This window comes from Drosophila gunungcola, assembly GCF_025200985.1.
Source record: "Drosophila gunungcola strain Sukarami chromosome 3L unlocalized genomic scaffold, Dgunungcola_SK_2 000002F, whole genome shotgun sequence".
NCBI classification, from domain to species: Eukaryota; Metazoa; Arthropoda; class Insecta; order Diptera; family Drosophilidae; genus Drosophila; species Drosophila gunungcola.
The window spans coordinates 5,651,763-5,674,734 of NW_026453178.1; the positions used below are offsets into that span (position 1 = coordinate 5,651,763).

General features: G+C 43.7%; 2 protein-coding genes across 5 annotated transcripts; both read right to left on the reverse strand.

The window, feature by feature from the left end:
• Positions 1–301: 301 nt before the first annotated feature.
• Positions 302–18,898, reverse strand: LOC128257544 (uncharacterized). The gene is given in 10 exon segments (XM_052988594.1): positions 302–1,194; positions 1,254–1,265; positions 1,267–1,524; positions 1,593–2,050; positions 2,053–3,758; positions 3,825–4,012; positions 4,081–5,139; positions 5,499–5,778; positions 17,804–18,110; positions 18,765–18,898. Coding segments are annotated over 9 exon segments (4,437 nt in total). The 5' UTR covers positions 18,073–18,110; positions 18,765–18,898; the 3' UTR covers positions 302–987.
• A 387-nt stretch (positions 18,899–19,285) lies between these two features.
• Positions 19,286–22,719, reverse strand: LOC128257719 (coiled-coil domain-containing protein 6). Of its 4 annotated transcripts, none has more exons than XM_052988872.1 (5): positions 22,425–22,719; positions 21,882–21,999; positions 21,728–21,818; positions 20,409–21,320; positions 19,286–20,348 (listed from the first exon to the last, which is right to left on the reverse strand). In XM_052988872.1, the coding sequence occupies exons 2-5, from the start codon at positions 21,995–21,997 to the stop codon at positions 19,872–19,874; spliced, it is 1,596 nt and encodes a 531-aa protein (XP_052844832.1). In that variant the 5' UTR covers positions 21,998–21,999; positions 22,425–22,719; the 3' UTR covers positions 19,286–19,871. The 4 variants fall into 4 exon arrangements, with proteins under 4 accessions (XP_052844832.1, XP_052844831.1, XP_052844829.1 ...); XM_052988871.1 differs by having other exon boundaries at positions 21,882–22,023; XM_052988869.1 differs by having other exon boundaries at positions 22,415–22,719.
• Between the last annotated feature and the right edge of the window lie 253 nt (positions 22,720–22,972).

The following is a 22,972-nucleotide window of genomic DNA, read 5'->3' on the forward strand; positions in this document are numbered from 1 at the left end:
AAAAGAAACGATGCTTATTACTGATTGTCAGTTTGGTAAGAAAATGTTTAACAATCCAAGAAGTCTAATGAATTTGCTATAAAATGTAATTGGTTCCAACTGATTTTCTTTGATTACTCCGATAACATTTCCAGTAAGTCTTATGTAGAAACGTAAAAAAACATGTATAATTTTATAAATTTAAAACGAGATCTCAAATGGGTTCACATCGATTCACGAAAAATCGACTATTTAACCAGAATCTTCATATAACTTCAACAACTAACAACAAAGATATTACATTGTTTTGTAAACTCTTCAATAAAAAAAGCAAATTCGTTTTTTATTTAAAATTGTTGTATATTCTTTTCTTCAAAAATATATACATATTTTGATTTTCTTTATTTGTGGATTTAGTTGTTTTCTCGAATGCAATATATATTAATTTAGTAGCTGCACTCCGTCCCTATGGTATTGTAAACTTATACAATTAGTTCTACGATTACATTACTGCTGTCATAAATTATTAAATCTAAATCAAGCACTACACAAGTGTGGGGCGGGGCAAGATATGTTTTGGCGATCGATCGATCCGATAGCAGAGCGTTTCGAGTGCGCTGCTAAGCCGGAATCTCCATTATCATCGTCACCGCCATCGCCAACGCAATCTGGCCCGGCTAATTCTAACCCGGTTAATTTACAATACTTCTTCATGTGACCGCGATGAGTGGATGTGGTAAATTTCGATGAAAGTCTTGAACCGATCGTTTCGCCTCCGATCGGATCGGTTCGTTTCGAGGGCTAAGGCTAAGCTATGGCTCACTAACGTACCCTGCTTTTAAGCGCTAGATTCATACACGTATAAATATATCACAAAATCAGTGAAAATAAAATTCGCTGGAGTATTTGCTTGTTTCGCTTTGGATGATGCATGAGAAGAGCTCGGTGAAAGGTTGCTTCGTAGAATGTTTTTGGCAATGTCCAGGCTTAGAAGATGCAGACAGCCTGTCACCTGAAGCTGATGCCGCACTTGCGGCTGATCTTAGGAGTGTGTATATAGGCGATCGACAGCAGCAGCGGCACATCGTTTTCGGAGAGCTGCAGCGGATTGGTGATGTCGCTCAGTCGGCACGGATCCGTTTCCAGCAGAAAGGCTGCCAATGTTTCCGATTGCAGATAGATTTCCTGCAGCTTTGATTCCAGAAACGACAGGCACTGAAATGAAAGAGTGAAGAATTAGTAAAGACTAAATAAAACAAATTCGGAGCATTTACCTCGTAGGCGGGTAATTCCGCCAACATGCATGGCCTGGACGGTTTCCAGCATGCTGGAAACCAGTTGGGACATGCCCACCGGCGAGCTCTGTCCGCCGGCGTAGGGAAACTGCTGCGTTTGCGACGAGATGAGCCGAACATCCCACTTGTCCATGTCCGCCACAATGGCTATGTTCTCCGCCGGCTGCGAGATGAGTGAAGCGGAACGCGCTGCCAATGCCAGATCCTCGCGCAGATGCATTTCCCATTTATTTGGCGGTGCACAAGTGCCCTACAAAAATTTAGAATAGAAAATTTAATAAGAATCGATTGACAATCATATAAACTGTAAACACCCACCTGTAGGACCATGTCGGAGACGTAGTGATCGCTGACGCTCAGCAGCAGCGACGGAATGAAGCCGGCCCGCAGCTGATCGCCCGGAGAGTCGTCGTCCTGCGGCAGCTCCTTGACGCCCGGAACAGGCAGTTTCAGCAGCTGCTGGGTCACATTGACCGCCGCACACTTGGCGGCCACCGAGGAGACGGAACTGCGTCCGGAGGGCACCCGCTTGGGCTGCTGTTTGCGCATGTACGTGGTCTGCAACGGAGTGGGGATCGCTGGACTCAGTGGCTCAACGGAAACTGCCGACTTGAGGGTGTCTATGGAGGCAGCCGAGTTCACGGACTGCAGTGCTTTAGAGTTGGATCCAGTGCCGTTCGCAGTCTGATTATAGCAGTGCACCTCGTCGGTCTCAAACTCCAGCTCGGTGGCATTGGAGGGCGTCTGGTTCCAGGTGGCTGAGGCGTTCACTCCACACCACTACTGCATACCACGCACCGTTCGCTATTCGCAGCCACCGGAGTGGCGGGCGGAGGCAGGGCGGCCGTGGAGCTACTGCTGGCCGCCAGCGTGGCCGTGCTATCGCTGCCCTTGAGGGCAGCTGCCTCGCTGGCCTCCAGCTTGGTGGCCTTGTCCATCAGCAGATCGTAGTTGGACATCAGCAGGTTCTTGCTCTTCATGTAGTTGGTGGCAATCTGCGGATACTGCTCGAAGTTGAACTTCATGCCCGAGTGCTTACTCCGGTCGTGGGTGCGCTGATGCTGCGCACACAGCGCCAAAGTGGGCTTAGCATCGTGATCTCCGCTCAGATCCTCGTTGCTCTTCTTCAGGTTGATCAGCGGCTCGTTGTCGCCCAGGACAAAGACCACACCGTTGCCATTATCCGCCGATGTTTGACGGCAGATGCCGTGCTCGCGCTCGATCAGCTTGTGGCAGTGATCAAAGTGGATCTGCTCCTCCAAACTCACGTTCTCCTTGATGGGCTCAATGCCCCAGGTCATGCGATCGCTCTTGCCCATGCTGTTTTGCGTGATAAGATCCGAGAGCGACAAATGCGAGGCGCGTCTCTCGTGGCTGAGGGGCTCGAAGTCACCTGCTCCGCCCGTCTTGCCCTGCTGCTGGTCGGGATTTCCCTCCACAGAGTAGCTGCTGCTGCGGCGCTCCAGCTTGCGATTGATGATCCGGATGCCCTGCTGCAACTTGGCCAGGTCGCTGAGACTCAGTCCCTCCTTGACGCCCGCCACAGGCACCATGTTCCAAAAGAAGTTCTTCTTCGGCGGCGCCTCCACGCTGTCGTCGTATTCGATGGCCTCGATGGCACCATCGTCCACGGAGCCAGTGCTCACTGAGCCAGTGCCGCTCGACTGCTCCTCCTCCATGCACAGCTCTACGTTGTCCGGCGTGGTCACTGTCAAACGGATCCGGCCGTCCTTGCCAGTGCGAAAGTACTTCTGCGCCTGTCGCGCCAGCAGCGTCTTCTTGTCAATGCCCGTGTCCATCAGATAGTTGCCGATACGCAGCTCCTGCTGCACAAAGTGCGAGTCCCGGAAGGCCAACACCGTGGGGATCTCGTTCTTCTTCAGCGTCTGCATGCCATCGCTGGCGTCCAGCGACCCGGAGTCCATCCCGTCCTGCTCCCCATCCTCGTTTGCCCCACCATAGCCATTCAGTTCGCCATTCTCGTCGTCCGCATCGTCGGCAATGGCATTCAGATTCTGCTTGCAGGTGGCCGTCCTGCTCAGTCCGCGCATCTGCGCCGGTGGACTCTTGTGCCGCTCCTGGTTACTCGCCTGACTTTGGGTGTGGTGGCTCTGGGCCACCAAGTCGTTGATTAGCTGCTTGTTGAAATCCTCCCGCTTGGCCGCTCGCCGCACCTCGCTGCAGCGGATGAAATAGGTGAGCACGTTGAGCAGCTTCTCCACCCAGAGTTTCTCGGCTCCGCAGACAATGGTGCGCGCCAGCTTGGGCGGCATGCCGATGGCTCCGTAGAGGTCGCCCAGCTGCGCCCACAGAGCATTGTACGGATGCTTCTGGGCCACTTGAAGCAGCTTGGCGCGCTGGTCAATGGCCGCCGCCGAGGCGGAGGACTCCGATCGCCGGGAGCCGGCGCTGTTAAAGGCGGACACGGTGGCCACCCAGCCTAGGTGGTGGGTGAGAATCCCCGTCAGCATGGTGCTGATGAAGCTGCAAAAGACAAAGAATTGTTATCTATATACAATATTTTGTTGCATTGAAAGGTAGTTAACTTACAAATTGGAGTCCTTGGTGTCAGCGAAGGAGAGAAGGTCGCACAGCTCCTTGATGAATCTCTCGGCCACAGTCTTGGAATACTTGCTGCCGCTGGTGGTGATGCTCAGCCAGACGGGCGTCTTGATGCGCGGGGCTGTGAAGAGATCGCTGAACCATTGCTGCGCATCCTGCCAGGCCTGGAACATGATCTGGGGGATTAAACAAAATTCACTGATTAATACAGACACAATCATATGCATATATGTGTTATTCTAACCTGCAGAAAATTCTTATGGTTGATGTACGCGTGCTCCGTGCTGGCTCTCAGTCGACTAAGCATAGATTCCAGCAAGGCAATATGCTCGCTGCAGAACAGCTCCATCTCCTCCTCGAAGGACTCGCTCATTGAGATGCACACGGCCAGACCCAGTTTCGCCCGACGCCGCAGGTTGGCCTGCCTCCGGCCCATTTCCGGATTACTGCGCGACTCGTTCGCACAGTAGCTGGCCCTCCTGTACTGCGGTGGTGCCATTCCTCCGCCCTCACTGCCACCACCACCACCACCTCCTCCTCCGCCGCCGCCGCCGCCTCCTCCTCCTGCTGAGGCCACCACAGCGTAGTTGTCGCTGAGGAAGCCGATAAAATCGTTCTTGGAATGCTCGTTCTCGAAGGAGGTGCGCAAATTGCGCGAGATTCTTCGCTGCAAACAGCCATCGCTGGCAAATCCGTCCAGATAGGGAGAGGATCCCGTGTAGCAGGCCGAGTCCATGCTCAGCTTCCGCATCGCATCCGACTGGTCGGAGAGGACGCTGCCCAAGCTGCTGCGCGTGGATGAGTACTGATAGGACCACTGATCCCCGCCATTCGCACTGCCACTCCCACTGGCCGAGTAGCCCGAATCCGTGGCCGTGCTGTACGTGGAAGAGAAGCGCGGTCCGCTCGAGTCGATCGACTGTACGGACAGTGACTGCTGATCGGCCGGCGCCGCCGTCGCCGCCGGCACATCCAGCGGTGGCGTCAGGCTCATCTGGCGGCCCACGCTCACGCTGAACGGCATCGAGAACGAGTTCATCGAGAGGCCGTCCATGGAGCCGTGTTCGCTGCAAATCGAGCTGCGCGGCGTCGCCAGGCTGTTCGTAGAGAGCGTGGAGTAGGGCGAGTGGCCCGATCCGGATCCTCCATTGTTGGTTGGCGTCAAATACACCTGGGAGCACAGGATCCTGGCCGGTTCCGGCAGCCAGTGCACTTTGAGAGCCGTTCCGCAAAAGGACATCGGCAGCGAGCCAAACACCATCTCGCCCAGCGGTGTGATGTCCGGTCCAGACGGCCGATTGTGCTGTAAATAACATATCAAGTTATATGAAAGGAAATACTTAAGCCATTTTAAGCCTTACTATGCGAGTTTGATATAATCCCTATTCAACATGTTTAACTTTAATTAATTAAAACGAAACTAAAAAGTTCGATATTTAGCATTAATATTTATGGCTTTACGTGCATTCCAAGTCCCTTCTTCTTAATAAAACTCTTTATCTGGTAATCTGTTTTCTATGATCCAGCCTAAAAATTTAATTGCTTATAAAAGCAGTTTAAAAATTAATGAGTTCATCATTAAATATATGAGATTAGATACCTCTTGATATAATTAAAAAAAAAAACACTCAGAGCAAATAAAATATAAGGTAGATGACTCACCTTATAGCCATACTCCGCGCACACCTCGATGAAGTTGCTGCCATTGGTGGAATGTGCCTTGGTCTGGATTTTGCCATTCTGGAGGGACGTGTACTTTTCATTTTTGAGGAACTTTCCACCGCCACTCGTAGAGGATGATGAGGAGGTTATGGATGTGGATGTGGCCGATGAGTCCCTGTGCGTCACCTTTTGCAGGGCATTCGAGTCGAAGAGCAGTCGCCGACTGTCATCCTCTTTGTAGAGCAGAACTCGCACTTGGCTGCCCTCGAAGGGGAATCGACTGCAAAAAGAGGAACATAAGAAAAAGGTTACTAAAATTAAAACATGAAAACATTAAAAAGTAATATTTAAAAAAAAAACTTTAGCAATAGTAAGTCCAAAATGTTATAATATTTTGTGAATGTTATTTTTCGGATAGCATTTTTATAGTATTAAAAGCATTCCTTGCTCTAAATAATAACAACTGTCATTGTATAATTATTATAAAATATTGTTCACAGTATTACAACATTTGTTTTTTGTTATTAACTCCGGTAATAAAATCTCGACTCCTAATGTCATACATCTTCATATATATTTTAATTTATTTTCCGGTCTTGTCTAAATATTCCCCCCACCCATTCAGTGCCATTCGACACCGTCTGAAATTGGTCGAAGGTCATAAAAATGCCACCCACAGTTTCCCAGAGCAGACGAGGTTCATTATAATGCGCACATCTCGAACAGCTCTCTTATTCTGTGCTGTTCATTGTCGTCGATAAAATGGCAAATGCTATGCTCTATATATAGCGAGCCCACAGTTGGCACGTGACGATTACTCATGCCTTTCTACGAGCGGGGACGTTGAAAAGTGGCGACAAATCTTGTACACCCCAGTACCAGAACGTCGAGGATATGGCCGCTGAACTTTGAACCCTCTGAAAATGGGGGGAGTGAAGGTGTCACTAGTCACATGACGGCAAAATTCGAATGTTAAATTAAACCAATTTATTTTCGGCAATTCTATAATTGGATGATCTAAGTAGCTATATATCTTACAAGCAATCTTGTTAAATGAGCTCTGAATGAGCAGTAGAGGATCTTAAAATAAGGTTTCTGGTTACGCCCTTGATAAACTTGAGTCTTCTTTGGACCAAATCTAAATTCCAGTTTATTCTTCCTTAGAAATGATTAAACGCTGTGTAAATACAAAAAAAACACCTTGTGAAACATGTCAAAATAAATAGTAATCAATTATTTGTTGATCGATCCTGTCAACGCTAATGATATTTCGTTTCCCCCGCTTCCATAAACCAATTTGAAATCCAATCCACCTGCCAGACAAATCGGCAGCCCCCTGTACTCGATTTAAAGCTTGTACAACAGATTTGAGCTAATTTATTTTTAGTGGCTTTATAAATGGCTTGACTAAGTAGCGCTAACTTTGAGAAGGCGCCTTTCGTGAAATTAGCGCTATAATTAACAATTAGCCCAAACTGATGATAGTCGTTTGCCGTTTCAGGGGGTGGGGTTGGGTTAAATGGCAGGGGGAGGGAGTGGTGGAGTGGGCGAACTAGTTTTAGAGCTTAATAAATGTTTTACAGCTTTGCGATAAGAAGGGGGGAGCCCGCACGCACAGCGATTACGAAGGTGTTTTCGGTTTTTGGCCGGTCGCTCGGTCACGAGGGCTTACTGATATAGATATAGCGGATATATAGTGGGCCCGACCGACCAGCCGGACTTGACCGTCGGCCCCTTTGTTGTCCTCGGCTGTCCGGTGTCCGGCTTTCCCGGATCGAGGCCAATTTATTGGCCGTGCTTACTTGGATTTGAAGGGCGGCGTATGCATGCGACAATGGGTAATTCCACTTGCAGCTTCGTGATAACGCCAACTGTCTTGCCGGAAATTTCCTCAGTTACGGTTTTACTTCTCTAACTCGACCTTGCCTATCTATAATTTCACAACAGAAAACATTTTGGATGACAAAACCCATAATTGTAATCAAACTTACAAAGAGAAACAAAGAGAAAGTCTTTTCAAAATTATTAATAATAAAAAGTAAATATAAAACTTTAAAAAACCAAACTGCAAGAAAGCAATTTTTTTTTTATTTATATTAAAGCTCAATTTGCTCTAAAAAAAAACGAATACATCACAATAGGTATTAAATAAATATTTATTTCTGAAGCTCTCCACATCAATACCAAATTGATAACCAATTTAAAGCTCACTATTTATTTGCGATTTAGTTGCAAATAAAAATGTAAACAACTTCTTTATGTATTAACAAAAAAGTCACGACAGTGTTACGGCAGAAATACTACTACTCTATTTATTTTTTTTTACGTGGATTTTAAGTAATAAACAATGTGTAAAATGGGTACCTTGTATTAATTATTTTTACATTTTTTTTATTTTTACATTTTTTTTTTATTTTTTTATTTTTTCATTTTTTTTATTTTTTTTTATTAACATTTAAAACATATTACAGATGCAAAAATGTAAAACTTTTCCAAAACAGTAATTTTAATTTGGCATTTGTAGATCATGTCATCATTTTATTCGATAATTTTCTATTCTTGAGTATTACAAGTTGAGCTAAGAGTATTGATTGTTCATATATTTTTCAATTTTAGTCATCTGGAGTTAGAGAAGTTAAACTGTAACATTTACCGTTGGACCCCCGATTAACGCGGACCGCCGACGCGCCGATATCTTTATAGCCGCGATGCTAGTCAGCAAATGAAGTTCAAGGCGCTCGCGTTCGCACTGGGAACCCGAGAACTGGGGACTGTGGAATTGGGAACGGGAACGGGAACGGCAACGGGGACTGAAAAGCCCAGGTCCCGTGCCCACTCGTCAGAGCGAGACGAGCGGCGCGGCGAGCTCACTCGCATATGCATTATAATAAGGCCTGCCTGACTGCTTGTTTGCCTGCTTGCCTGCCTGGCCAATCGATATAGGTACATATAGACGAGGGCAGTACGCTGAAACACTCATGCAGATAATACAAGCAACGATCCTCAACGAGGCGACTTCGGGGCCGCGACATGGGGCATCCAAATTGGAGCGCCGCTCACATGATTTGTCGGATCCATCCGTCCATTCGTTCGTCCAGCTGCGCAGCCAAACCGAACATATCCGAACCATAACCGAACCGCAAGTGGAACTCAAAAGTCGGACGGACGAGCATCATGTGGCCACCATTTGTTGCTTGTCATAGACTGATGTGTTAATATGTTGTTTAAAATTTTTCAACAACAAAAAACAAACCCAAATACACATAAACATCAGAAAGAGAAAGGGAAAACAATTATTTGGGCAAAAGTCAAGAGACAACGATGAATGATTATTTGATGGATTAGTTGAAAGACATATGGCCAAAATTTAATAACATTAATGTCATTCCTCAGCGGTTTTCTGTCGAAGGTTAAATGCCCTAGGGAATCCAAAATGATTTTTTAATTCGCTTTTTTCATGAAATCTGTTAATACCGTTTATACCATTAAGGTTGGAAAACTTAAAAAAAAAAAACTTGAAAAATATATTACAACACTGCCACTTAAATTTCTTTAAAATTTTTATCTTAAAAGAAATGTATATAAAAATAAATATGGTACTCCAATACATGTTTCTTTATCAAAATAAATTAAGTGCTTGGTTATTCCTAATTTGTACTTATCTTTCCTAGGTTTTTATATTTGCTGAGATTATTGAAATAAATACATTAAGGGGAGTTTCTACCTAGTGCAGACGAAAAAGCGTGCTTTCCTTAGGAATTTTGAGTTAAAATGTGTTCTAGAAACATGTACACATGTATATGAAAATGCTACGAAATCTTTTTTTTTGAACAAGAAACAATTGTTGAGCAAAAAAAGTTTAAGCGTTTGAAACAATCTATACGCCCCGCTATTTCCTATGTAGGGTGCACCACGTACGTTCGACTAAATGGACTTTGTCAGCAGCCCTGATCACTGGGGCACTATGACTACGTGAGCAAATGGGGCCAAAAAGTCAGAAGCCAGAAAGTACAAGGCGGCCCCTTGGCTGCTGACCTGGCCAAGTCGAGTATGGGAGAGATCAGCGCGAAAACAATTATCGAAAGGCCGCTAAGTTGACTTATCGCTCAAAGAGGCAGCCAGCCAGCCAGCGTTGTTTATTCTGATATTTTTGCTTTAGCTTTTATTTTCATTATTTCTGTGCGGGGCAGGCAGGGCCAGCGGGGATGGAGGTGGGGCACTCGCTGGGATCACATGCTTTTTCAGCTACGCAAGCAAAACAAAAGCGAGCCACAGCCAAACAATATTAAGCAAATAAGTTCATACATAAATACAAGCATGCATAATGAACAAAGCCAAGAAAACCCGCTCTTCCCTTCTCCCTCTGCCACTTTAGCCCTCTCTTTCACGGGGTCTGCACTATATATTTTGATTGATATGGCCAGGTGTACTTATGGGGGATGTAAGGCGGAGTGCCACTCGAGTGGGGACGGGCGTTATCGGGCTTTGCCTGGATTATGTTTTGATTAGCCCTTTGATACTCCATTCCGCGCCACTGATTGATATGGGAAGTCGCCCGCAATTGATATGTCCCAGACTTTTCGGTTTGCCACAGCCACAGCACTACTCAAATAAACAAAAACCACGGTGATAAACAGAGAGTAAAGGCGCACAATTGTAATCAAATCAGCATCAGTTAATGACTTTACAGAGCGTGTCTGGCCGGCTGACTCTCCCTGTCTGCGGTATTATCACTGAGAAAAACCTTAACCTTCTCAATTAGATTCAAGATCGCTAAATCTAAAATTATTTAATTTAAGTTCACAAACATCTGATAAAATTTCTCAAGAGTGTACTATTTATGTTTAGAACGATACATACGAACACGACCCAAAATTTACTACATTTATCTTTAGACAATTTACAATCATAATTTAACAAAAGTTAGTCTTTATTCACAATTATTTTATCAACGTAAGTCCTTTGAAAATAAATTCACGTTCACATGGCTTGTGAGCAATGTAAGCACTTAAAGTTACAAAATGAAGTCAAACCAAAGGAATATTCATATTTGGGTTCACTGAGAAAATTATAATTTTTAGTTAAGAAATAATAAATAACTTTGCCAAAATCGAAAAAACTGTTTCGTACTCAAATTTATTAAAACTCTTATTTAACAAAAAGGGATCATTATATCTCAAATAAGTGCGATAAAAGCATTTAATGATAAACCACTGGCTATTAATGGCAAAAGTATTTGGTGGTAGTTTTTGAATTTACTTATGATTGGGTTTAACCTTAAAGAATGGATTTCTTGTGTGCAGATGGCACTTTTTCCCTCAGTGTTTATCTTTTCGTGTGAGTGAGTGAAAGAGAGCGTGGCAAATAAACACAGATTTCCAAAGCGACGACAACACAGCAACCAACAAAAGCCAGGCGGGCCAGACAAGGCAAAGCAAAGCAAAGCAAAAGCGGCAGAGGCAAAGGCAAAGGCAGCGGCAGCGGCAAAAGCGAAACAACAACCAGTTGCTCCATCCATACAACAAGTCACATGACCCAACCAACCGACCGACCGTCCAACAACGATGATGGCGATGGCGATGGCGATGGCGATGGAGACGTTGGCGTTTGACTACGACAATGGGTATATATAATGTATATATAATGTATATATATAGTATAACGGCAGCTGCGCCCAGCAAATTGACTATCATTATCATTGGGCCCATTATAAGCAGCTATGCACACACAAATAAATCCGTTAAAAACAGGCCTGTGCAATCAAACGACCTTCACCCCGTCCTTTTGGGCGCAAAAATCGAATGTCAAGTTCAAAGCGAATTGGCAATACACCCGAAATCCCACTCGCACTCTTTGGAACATAAGAAATTTATCAGGCGGCCAAACAAAAAAAAAAAACTACAAAAAGTAAACACAAACAAGAGTCGTCGCCGTCGTCGTCGTCGACGCTCACAATACTAATGAGCAAATGACGACAAAAATATCGAGTGATTTTCATTGTCACTTGAGACCAATGCAAACAGACCCGGAAAACGGGGGAGCAGGCAGGTGAGGTAAGGACAGGTGAGCACTTGCGGGCGCAATCAATCAATAAACGTTCCCGGGTAACCAGAGGTACATATACCTCCACCCTCCGCCCACAGCAAGTGCTAACATTGCGCACTTGTTTCCACCTGGCAAACACAACGTGACTCAGGTCGGGCAGTCCCAGGACTAAGCCAACTTTTGCCCAGGTGAGATCATGGCCCAAATGTCAACAAGCCAAGAGCAAGAGTCACAAAAAGATGACGGAATCCGGTGATCGCACATCACGCATACGCACCAATCTTAAACACGAAACTTCCGCCATCTGGCAAGAAATATAGTAACAATAAAAGAGCAGAATGAATCATTTTAAAAATGGTTTCATTCAGCAGTTTGGGCTCACTGAATAATCGAAAACATTTACATAAACAAGCACGAGCAAAGGAAAAACATTTAGCAGACCTTGCAGATAAGGCAGAATAACCAAGTTCTTTGTAAGCAGCCATATAAAAAAAGTTTACAGCCTAGAATCATGTGGTTAAGTGGCAAAAAATTCCTTTCAGTGATTGTTTATTTATAACGCAATTTTCATGCATTCAGTTTCTAACGAAACCATTTTGGTATTAAAGTTAATTCGGGGAATGAATTTAGTTTAAACTTTAGAATAAACAAAAACAAGAAATGATAAGAAAATACTTGTGGATTTGTCATAACCCCCATAATACAATATTTTAACGTTTACCCTGAGGTATAAATCAAAATTTGATAATACAAAATGATCTGTGGAGCCATAAACTTAAAGCCGCACATAAATTACGAAAAATAGTAAAAAATGATCCGAAAAGTTTCAATTTAACGTTTAATGCTTCTAAATAATTATCAGCACCCCATTACTTTAACGGCTTGAGAGTTATTGTTCGGCGAAAAAGTAATAAAAATAGATACTACCAATCTCATTATTCACACTTCTGTTTGCTTAGCTCGCATAATATTTCCATATTTCCCTGAAGTCACAGCCGACTGTAGTCCCAGGTGTTTTTTATTGGTATAATGCCCTTTAAATTCGATGAGCATTTGGATTAGGCCTAAGGCGATGGTAAATAGTGCCCGTGGCTCGTAAACTTAATTTAAATAGAGCCATTGGGCCAATGGAAATTATTCGGAAATACCGCCCCCGGATGGTTCACCCATAAGATGTCTCGTTGAGCTTCTGTTAATGGAGCTCTCGGCTTAGGCACTTCGGGGCGCTTATTTTGTTTGCCAAGCTCATTGATATGAGGCGGCGGCAAGCAGTGGAAAACAAAAGCGTTATGTCAACTGATAATGGGTGACAACAGGGCCAGTCCGCAGACAGAGAAGCGTTTGCGTCTACACTGGCAAAGAAACCGAGTACATAAATACAAATACAACTTCACAAAGCTCTAAAATTGTTCATGAATTATTATAATTCAAAATTTTGAAGCGAAATCGAAGTTAATCCGATTTAATAGTTAAGAATTGTAAGAGGCGTGGAATTCTCTTGAATTGAACTTGACCACTAGCGTGTTGCCATTATCATTGCTTTTTATTGTTATTTTGGTGTAATGCATTCTATTCATTGCTAATTAAATTAACATTCATTTAATATATATCTTCTTTTGCGCTAATCAACTGAAAATATAATATATGAAGTAACTTGAGTACCACAACTTAATTAAGTTTGCATTTATGGATTAAATCGTTGGTCACAAATTATTAATTAATAAAATTAGTAGTATGAAATTAAAGATTAATAAACACGAGAAAGACAAATATAAAATACGAAAACACTTTTAAATATCAACAATCGTTGAAGATTCCTTTGTGAATACCTTTTGAAACTTAAACAAATATTTAAATGACTATTGTTTCTCCGAGTGCACTTGCTATCGGAACAAGTCCCGAGGCAACAACAAAAACTGGATACGACGATTCACTACTCATATGACTTGGCAGACCACGCGACTTCGCACATGAAGCACCACATCACCGCCTCGCCCCTTTCCACTCGAAACGCTGCCATTTAAATGTGCTGATTTCTGTTTGCACATAACTAAAGTTTGTGTGTCGACTTTTCCGCAGCCATACGCGTACATATTTAATTTCACTGATGAGGATGATAATGGCATGGGACACGGGACCCGGGGCTCGGGGCGATGGGTATAACACCTCTCTTGACATGTGGCCCACAGCCAGAAAACTAGAGCCAGACACGCTGGCACCTCGTCTATTACTATACTACTCTATTACCTTACCTTACGGCGCGTCGCAGCGTTACGTTACGGCCCATGTAATAAGTTCACACCTGCTGCGAGCCACTTTGATTGATGTCTGGCCGACCGGCAAGTGTTTGGCCATTCAATTGGCGGTCAGTTATCAAAAACTATTAATGAATTCTCATTCCCTCCCAATTTACGACTCATTTGCCTAAGGCTCTAAGTGAAATCATCCATAATGGTTCATTCAGAGCGGTGATTTTGATTTTTTTTTTTTGTGGAAGATTGATATGTGTGGCTTTGTTTGATCGCCAATCAAACGCGTATTTTATTGTGTTTCACACGTGCCTGAAGCCCTGATCCACAGATCATAATGAGACTTTGTTGGGCCAAAGTTTTCCACAAAGGGTGCTAATTCGCTTGATTTGCGTAGCCGAATGCGCCTCGAATTCATGTGAAAGTCCAGCGATCGAAATCTTGCGAATCGCACTTTGTAGATCGCAAAGCGATTGTGAGTACTAGAGCGTCGAGGGGTGTATGAATTCACAGTTTGTGTATAGCCTGAAATCCCCGAACTTGTCGGGAATTAATACCAGCTCGCTAATAACGGCTATATGTATTTTTGGACGCCATATGTGGTGGATATCGGGCGAATGACTTGCGAATTGGGTTAAGGAATGCGCGCCTTCAAAGGCACATGATGCCAGCCGTCTGGTTTTGGATTTTTTGCTTTTATATCATGCATATATCGAGGCGAAATTTAACAAAAAACTGTCATGTGACCAACTGGCTAGCAAATGTCTAAACATGGTCACGACTACCCAGTCGGGTCTAAAGAAAATGATTCACCCTCCCCTCGGCTGATTCACTTCAGGTGTCCAGACCTTGATTTCCAGCATTTCACCATTTCATTAGTGTACACACATAAGTGGCAGTTTTATTTTTCGCTAGCTCTTTATTCTTAACCATCTGCCTATCACAGACCGAAAGTATTTTTAAATCATTTCTTTTGGGCCCGGTGGAAATATGAACGATAAGTGGAGGTTCAGATTCTGTCGTGGAAATTTACCCAAGCGTGCTGCCATAATTTATTGCCGTCACCCAACTAAATTAAGCAAATAAACAAATAAATTAATTTGGCCCGTGTGGAGTTTTTAACTGCTATTAGTGTAAACGTTTGTTTAGTTTACAGCGATTCCGAAAAAATCCTGACCTAGCACAAAGATAGCGTTAAAAAGGGGGTGTTTCGGGGTGTTTTTGAGGGGGAGTTAGTCGGGCCAGCTGTCTACACATTACAGGTTTTTTATTATTATTATTATTATTCTCTAAGTGTGAGAGTGTGTGATTGTGGGCAAAGTGCAAAAACCCCAAAAGCTGTCGACGCTTAATTAGCAGAGTGAAAAGTTTCTATCACGTGATGGCGATGGCGAATGTTGGCGACAAGCGCGGCCATAAATGTATATACAACCCGAATATTGGTCAATACACACTCGAATCTGACAATTTCACCATTACGCTGTATATATTTTAAATGCCAGCTTGGCGTCTGACCGATAAGGTGGCCGAATGACAGCATGGACAAGGCGCTAATCGAGTTAGCCAAGCAACAGGGCCCTCAGATTACGTTTATGGAAAACCGATTGAAATATTTTATGGACACTGTCAACAAATGTCACCGAAACTTGTCATCAATTAGGTTTTTTTGCATACCGAAAGAGTTTTGGTATCTACATATGTTGTATCAGCATGAGGGTTCAAAAAGTTTGCTATCAAAATAAAATGATTAATATTTTATTGAACGAATCATAAAAAAAATAAAAGGTACCTTATTAAAGTATAAGGATTTTATAAAAGAAGCGAACGCAGATATTATAATTTTAATTTTAAAATGTTAATTCCTTACGAAACAATCGAATTCCATTATTCTAGATTTATGTGTTTCCTTACACTAATTATAAAGGTAAAATGCGGTTTTAAGTTATATTTATTTTCAGTTTCCAAAATATTAAATAAACTTGTAGTATATATTTAACAATGTGTAACTTTGGCCTTTTTAGTAAATGCAAAGTGCTGAGCTTAATATAAAGAAAAAAAAACTTTATTAAACTAAACAAGTAAATAGCTTTTCGGAGACCTGAAATCTTATCGTATTTGGTTCCACAAAATGTTGTTTCAAACTGTTGAAGGTATGAAACTCGCATTCCTAGAAAAGCGGACGTGGGTGTGTCTGCCAGCTAACCGTTCGCAGAGCATCCCTCTGTTCATGCCCCGCAATCACAGTCACACTCGCAGTCACAACAACAGGAACCAAAACAACAATCAGAACCCACGCACAAGTCGCGTAAAGTGTCAAAAATCAACATTGTAAAGTGTATGCAGCAGCATAAGTAAATAGTGTTATAAATAATAACGAAATGAATTAAGCGAAAAGCAACAAAAACAATGCGCCTCGCCAACAACAAAATGTGTATGACATAATAATCACGAGAGCAGGCCGCGACCGCCGATTAGCAAGTCATGTGATTCGCTTTTATTTACATTTGCGCCTGACGTTGCTGCCGCCTTCCCCCACCACGCCCCCACGCCAGCACCACGACCGACGCCTCAGTTTGTGGGAGTGCGAGCGAGAGGGCAGCACAGCCGAAGCGATAACGAAGAGAGCCGAGAACGAAACGATCGACGTTAGGTTGTGGATGGGGAGACAGAGGTAGGCAGACAGGCAAAGCATAGTGGGGCACAGTTATTTGCGCGCGCAGCTCAATCGATGAGTGCGGAGCCATACGAGCGAAGAAGACAGCAATAGCCAGGCGTCAACGCAGCTCCTCGCACACATGCAGCCAACACCAATATTCAATATGCACTGCTGGGGGTTTGGGTGATTTAGGGCTTGTTGTTGTTCTTGGAGCTGCTTGTGATGCAGGCTATCGTTATCGATATACAGTGGAGCAGCAATATGTGGTTATTGTTGGCCCAATTACTGGTCTGCCACAATTGAACTAGAGGCCGATTAAGCCTTAAACAGCACTAAAGAAACTAAATCAAGTACATATATGCAAACTATATCCATAATCTGGTTTAGCTTAGTTTTTCTAGCTATAAATACATTTTTAATTGAAACTTTCAGTTAAAATCTGCATTAAAATTTAAACAAGAAATATTATTAGGAATTGTCAATAAGCAGTTGTTTCACAAGTTTAAAATTAAAATGGTAAACGGTATTAAATAGTTGAAAAGGAAAATTCACATTTGTATATAATTTTTGATTGGTAAAATTTAAAAAAATTTAAAGGAATAACCATGAAGTTAGACTGAATAGTAATTTGTGTTAGTGAAAACAAATTGTTTAATGAAGCTAATACTTACAAAAGCTAAAATCTAATTAATTTTTTTAGGGCTTCCAATAACAAATCGTATTATGCCATACATATTTTACCTTTCGTCATCTGGCAATGAAAATTGCATATAAATCTTTGCGTAAATACGAGGATGTAATCTAGATCCATCCATAAATTTAAGGTAGCCGGGTGTCTTTTAAGAAGAGCTCACTGTAGTTCGTACAACCCAAGGAAAAGGGACCATGATAATGCCCCTTCTTTGTGACGTTTTCGGGACAGCTGCAATGGCAAAATGCATCACCGTAATCCCTAAAGATTTTGCATTCACTGCTTTCCGGCTCGATTTTTGGCCATTGATATTGGTTAGACTTCTCAAATCATATCAAAAGGCAGGCGGCGTACGTGACGTTGAGTTGTGCATGCCGAATTTGTGTGCTGGGTTATCGTCCTCGTTTACGCTTTGCCAATTTGCGTTCGAACAAAGGGAAGAGGAAGAGGAATCACAGGTAGTGCAAGAGAACGGGGTGGGGGGAAAGACAGGGGGTGGGGTATAGGTAAGAGTGAAACGCATCATGAGAACGCCTTTTCGCATGTGTGTAAATGCGAGAGTGTTTTTGCAGCTGCACCTATTTTTCTTTTGTTGTGGGCGCATTCATCGATACACTAATACCGGGTGTTAGTTTTTCTGTTGTTAAACAGATAAAATACTTACCTTAGATAATTTCGCGAAGTTTGTTTTGTAGCTTTTGCGGACGACGAACTATTGCCGGCAGAGGCAGAGACGCAGGCAGCGACGCCGGCAGAAGCGTGAGCTGTACGTGCCGGCAATGTTGTTGCTGCTGTTCCTGTACTTGCTGTTGTTTGGTTATTAACTAGCGCGGCTGCTGCTGCGGACGCCGCGGTAAGCGTGGGCGCAGCCGCTAAATTCGCGGGTGTTGTTGGTGTTGCCGACGGAAAAAAGAGTTTATTCAATAGGGCCATAATAACACACAGTGTGCGAAATCATTTAATAAACACATCTGGCCAATGGAAATCAAAATCGAATATTAAATTAATTTAAATGGAAACTAAACACAGACACACTTTTCGTTTTCCTTGGAATGTGATGTTTTGTGTTGTTGGGGCGAGTGAGTGAGAGGTGTTTACCGTTACACGCGCGCCTGCCCGAGCGAGATGGCGGATGCTGCACGATCAAAACTTTCGCTTTGCACTTTTCTTTCTTGCACTGCTTCTGATCTATTTGATCTCTTCCTGTTCACACACACACACACACGCGCAGTGGCTTATTTGATTGAGCAAAATATATATATGGCTATTTTTGTGTTGTTTTGCGAATCGCGGCGGAAACGACACAGGTTCTTTACCGATCCACATCGAAATGAGAACCGAATATCGCTGGCGTCCGCTTTAAAAAGTTTGCAAGAGACGACGCGTCGAAGTTGTTTTAATTTGTGTGTGTGAGCAAGAGAGAGAAAGAGAGGTAGCGTTTAAAGAGCGCCGTGTGGGTGAGAATGGTCTTTTTGTTGCTGCAGAGCTTCTTTTGGCCAATACACACTTTTTTGTTGTCATTCATAGCACTTCCCACTTCCGCTCACCACTTTTCCACCGACTCTTTTTAAACAAAATAACACATGAAAATATTAAACTACACAAGAAACAAAATAAATAAAAACCTTATTTAACTGTTTGTTTTTTCGAGGTGTTACATTCTGGCCAGGCCCAAAGGTTGGTCCAAACGTCTCCCACTGACTGTTTGGCCTTTATTTACAATCACAAACACAAACAACACTAGCGCATTTTGCAACGCGAAGTTGGGCGCTGCTGCGCGCCAGTGTGTGCACATCTAGTGCGGAAAAACGCTGGCATATTTAGGGGTTACTTTAGGTGTTCCCAGACCAACTGGAACTTTTGTAACGGACATTTGAATCAGTTACTTTGTTAAATCTTTGAATTTTTTTTCCTGAATAAAAAATAATTTATTAAAATGTTAAAATACAAACTAAATCAAAACTTGATTCTTTAATTTAAAATATAAAAAAAATAAAAGTTAATTAATCATTTTATGAAACAAATTAATTTCTATATTCAACATTAAATTTTGTAGAACTTTAAATTCTGTAGTCAAATCTGAATATTTTGCAATTATGGAAATAAATTTATAATCTCTTAATTTAAACAGTAAATATGCAGTCAGTTTAATTTTAAATTGTTGAACTTTATTTTTCTTGGCTTACATAAACATACTTCAAAATTTTTAGGCCCACTTGCGAAGGAATTGTGGGAAAATGGTTTCGACATGAATAGAATTCACCGTTTTTATAAATTCATACGATCTGGTTAGCGTGTCCTGTCCGTCCTGCTCCTCTAAATCCATCAAATCCTCCGTATCTTCGATATCCTCATTAGCTGCTGTTTCACTTAACTTTAACTGGAACCGAGCAAAAGTAGAAAACATTCAAATCTTAAACATTAGCGTTAAATATTCGTTCGCCTAGGAATTCCGATATTGAAAGGTTTTTAAGAGATTTTGATCAAATAGAACATACATATACATATTAACCATATATAAATGAGGCGACTTTGAGTCGCGCCTTGGAGAAGCTTACGATAGTTATTTCCTCATCTTTTGTTTCTGTGTGTTTCTTATGTTTTTTACTGTCGTTAAACTGGCTGCTTGCATGCGTGCGTGTTTATGAGTAGAGTGTGTTTTTGTGTAGTGTGTGAGAGTGAAAATAAGTCATGAATCTTTCTGTATCCCAGTTGTAGAGCAACAAAACCGCCTAATCCTTGCAGGTGGACGTGTCCATGGGACTGGCCGGTTGGATGAAGGCCGTAGCCGCCGAGCTGGGCGGATTGGTTGGCGTGAACGCCGACAGTGAGGAGTTGCTGCTGCTGTTGACCATGTTGCCGCTGGACGAGTTGTTCAGGCTGATGTTCATCAGATTGGACGACGACGACGAGGCACTGGAGTTGCCCGTGAGCTGGGCCAGCAGTCCTCCTCCTCCACCGCCAGCCAAAAAGGTGGCGCTGCTGCCCGCCGAAGGCATCGAGCCCAGGCTCAGGCGTTCGCCGCCCAGGTTCGAGAGAAAGCCGCCAGCGGCATTCCCAGCTGACACGGACGCCGAAGAGGAGCTGCCGCTGCCCAAAATGCCGAGCAGCGGGTTCGTGGAGGTCAGCACATTTGGTGCGGAAGTGTTGAGGCCCAGCATGGGCGTTGGCAGTGCTGGCTTGATGAAGCGCTCGCTGGCACGACGATTCTGAAAGAATAAATGCAATATTATCTTCCTGGAAGTCATTAAATTGCATGTCAGACTCACCACCAACTGGCCGCAGGCGTAGCAGCGGTTCTGGCCGGCCGTGCCCGGACTGAGGGGCCGGCTGCTCGAGGGACTGTGGGAGACGGGACTGCTGATTGTGCGCTGACGCTGGGCACTGACTGCCGATGCAGCGGCCGCCGCTGCCGCCGACGCTGCGGCGGAGGAACCGCCCGCCATCAGACTCTCGTTGTAGAAGCGTTCCTCGTCCATTTCCAGCGACGATTCCGACTCGGAGAGGTGCCGGCACAGGGCCTCGCGTCGCTCCACCTCCTGCTTGAGCTTGCGCTGCAGACGGGCGTTTTCTTCGCGTATGGACTTCTCCTCCAGCGCATACTGCTGCGTCTTGATGGTGGCCTCCTTCTGGGCGGCGGCTAGGTCGGAGCGATAACGGAGCACCTCGGAGCGCAGAATCTGGATGTGGGCACTCAAACTGGTGGCCGTGTCGCCGCCGTTCGCATGGGCATTGTTCGTGATGTCTCGTGGCGTAGTCGGATCGGAAACGGGCTGATCCAGCTTGATCTGTAGAGAACGCTTTTCGGTCTCCAGCTTGTCCATGCGCTTCCACAGCTTGTTTACGAGCGCCTCTTGCTCCTGTTCTAGCGTGTTCTCCAGCTCGACCATTTCGCGGCGCAGCTGTTCAAGGTTCGTCTGCTTGTTGTCCGTCTCCGCCTGGAGCTTCTCGATTTTGCGCATCAGCTTGTTCACGAGGCACTCCTGCTCCTGCTCGAGTGTCTGCTCCAGCTTACACTTCTCCTGGCGCAGCTGGTCAAGCTTGCGGGAGAGGTCGTTGGTCAGGCACTCCTCCTCGCGCTCGTAGTGATGCGCCAACGTCTCCTTCTCCTTTTTGAGCGCCTGTATCTTCTTCAGAAGTGTGTTGGAGATGTATTCCTCCTCCTGCTCGGCTTTGGCTTGCTGTTGGTTGGAAAAACAAGGGATGTGGAATGAATTTAACTTATAATAATCTATCTTGAAGTTATTTTCTTCTTATTGTCTCTATATTCGTACTTTTTACTACAAAAAAGTACTTAAATTTAAAAAATTATTAAGAAAATATTTTGATTTATTCCAATGTTTTACTATACCAATAAAAAATGTATAAGTAATAAATTTATATGTGTGATCATTAAATCATTTATGTTAGGCAATATAAATTTAAAGAAATTAAAGCAACACATACAATGTTCTACAAAACGAAGTAACAAAAAAATGTAACAACGACTGAAAACATAAATGGGATTTCTAAATTGTGCTTGTAGTTTTCAAACTATCCCTCGATTTCATATTTGTCTTTCTATGCATAAGATATTCAGAGTACTAACAATGATTACAGATGCCTGTTTGAGACAACGATTCTCCTCCTGCACCACCTTGCACTTGGTCTTGAAGGTGTCCAGCTCGGCTTTCAGCACCCTAGAAGCGTAGAATCAAGTGAGTTTGGGGTAAACGGGATTACGTTAGCGGTAGATGACTCACTTGTTCTGCTGGGTCAGCGACTCGATCCTCTTCTGGAGCTGCTCCCGGGAAACTGGACTCGGGGGCAGCATGGTGCCGCCGTCCAGCGAGCTCTCCGATTCACAAGGACTCTCCATGCCTGCAAAACCAAAGGTAAATGGCCCTGGGCCATGGCGATTTTTTAAGAATATATTACAAGAAACAACGTATGCCAGTCGCATTTTAGCTATATATGTATATATGTTCTTTATTTTCGATTTTTTTTTCGTCTCGTGAAGAACAAAGAATAAAGAAAATCGGTCGGTGGTGGTGTTTGATTTTGGCCCTGATCCTATAGAAAAGTTTAACCTTCAGCTGTGATTTTCTATGCATCTGGCTTGATGCAATTTTTCGGAAATCGATAGAAGGGCAAGGTCGGCGGAGGAAGGGTTTGCAAAGGGGGCAGCAGCACCACCACCCACAGTCCTCCAACCCACCGCCACTTCTGCGAGGAGCCACCACCACACCCTCCGCCCATTCACCGGCTGAAAAATGTTAGCTTTCCCCGAATTTACCTTTAGCTACCTGGCTTTTGTGTTGGATCGCCTATAAAGACAGCTCCTCCCCCTTCGCCACTTCTTCGTCACCACTGCTTCACCAGGGCCCTGGTCGCTTTTCTTCACTTTCCTCGCTTTTCTTTTCCCCTGCGCAGGCGAAAGGGTGCAGCTGCAAAGCAAATCGAATCGAACTTAAGACGTCTGCTTAAGGCCTGCCGACCTGCGAACGCGACATTTTGCCGAGCCGATCAAATAAATTTAATATCAAATTGCGAAAAATTGCTTCCACTCTAGAGATGGGCGCGTGACTCTTTTTTCGGCACGGCACGGCACGAGTACGTCGAGATATTTTGTAGTCACGCACGGAGAAAAATTTTGAAAACACGACACGATGCGTATTATATATATAAAATAAGGACCATGGACAGTTGGAACATCAGAAAATTAAAATATTTATTTTTGTTATATGGTTGCCTTGTCTGAATGTTATTTTGTTTTATTTAACGTTTAAAACCATTTAAATCTTCGAAAATTATATATATTTTCGTGCTTTCTGTGCCGGTCAAACTAAACACG

Coding starts and splice junctions, on each gene's coding strand:
- LOC128257719 (XM_052988872.1), bottom strand. CDS start 21,997: ATGGAGAGTCCTTGTGAATCGGAGAGCTCGCTGGACGGCGGCACCATG. Junction 21,321..21,727: donor AACAGGCATCTGTAATCATT/GTTAGTACTCTG, acceptor TCCAACCAACAG/CAAGCCAAAGCCGAGCAGGA. Junction 20,349..20,408: donor ACGCCTGCGGCCAGTTGGTG/GTGAGTCTGACA, acceptor TTATTCTTTCAG/AATCGTCGTGCCAGCGAGCG.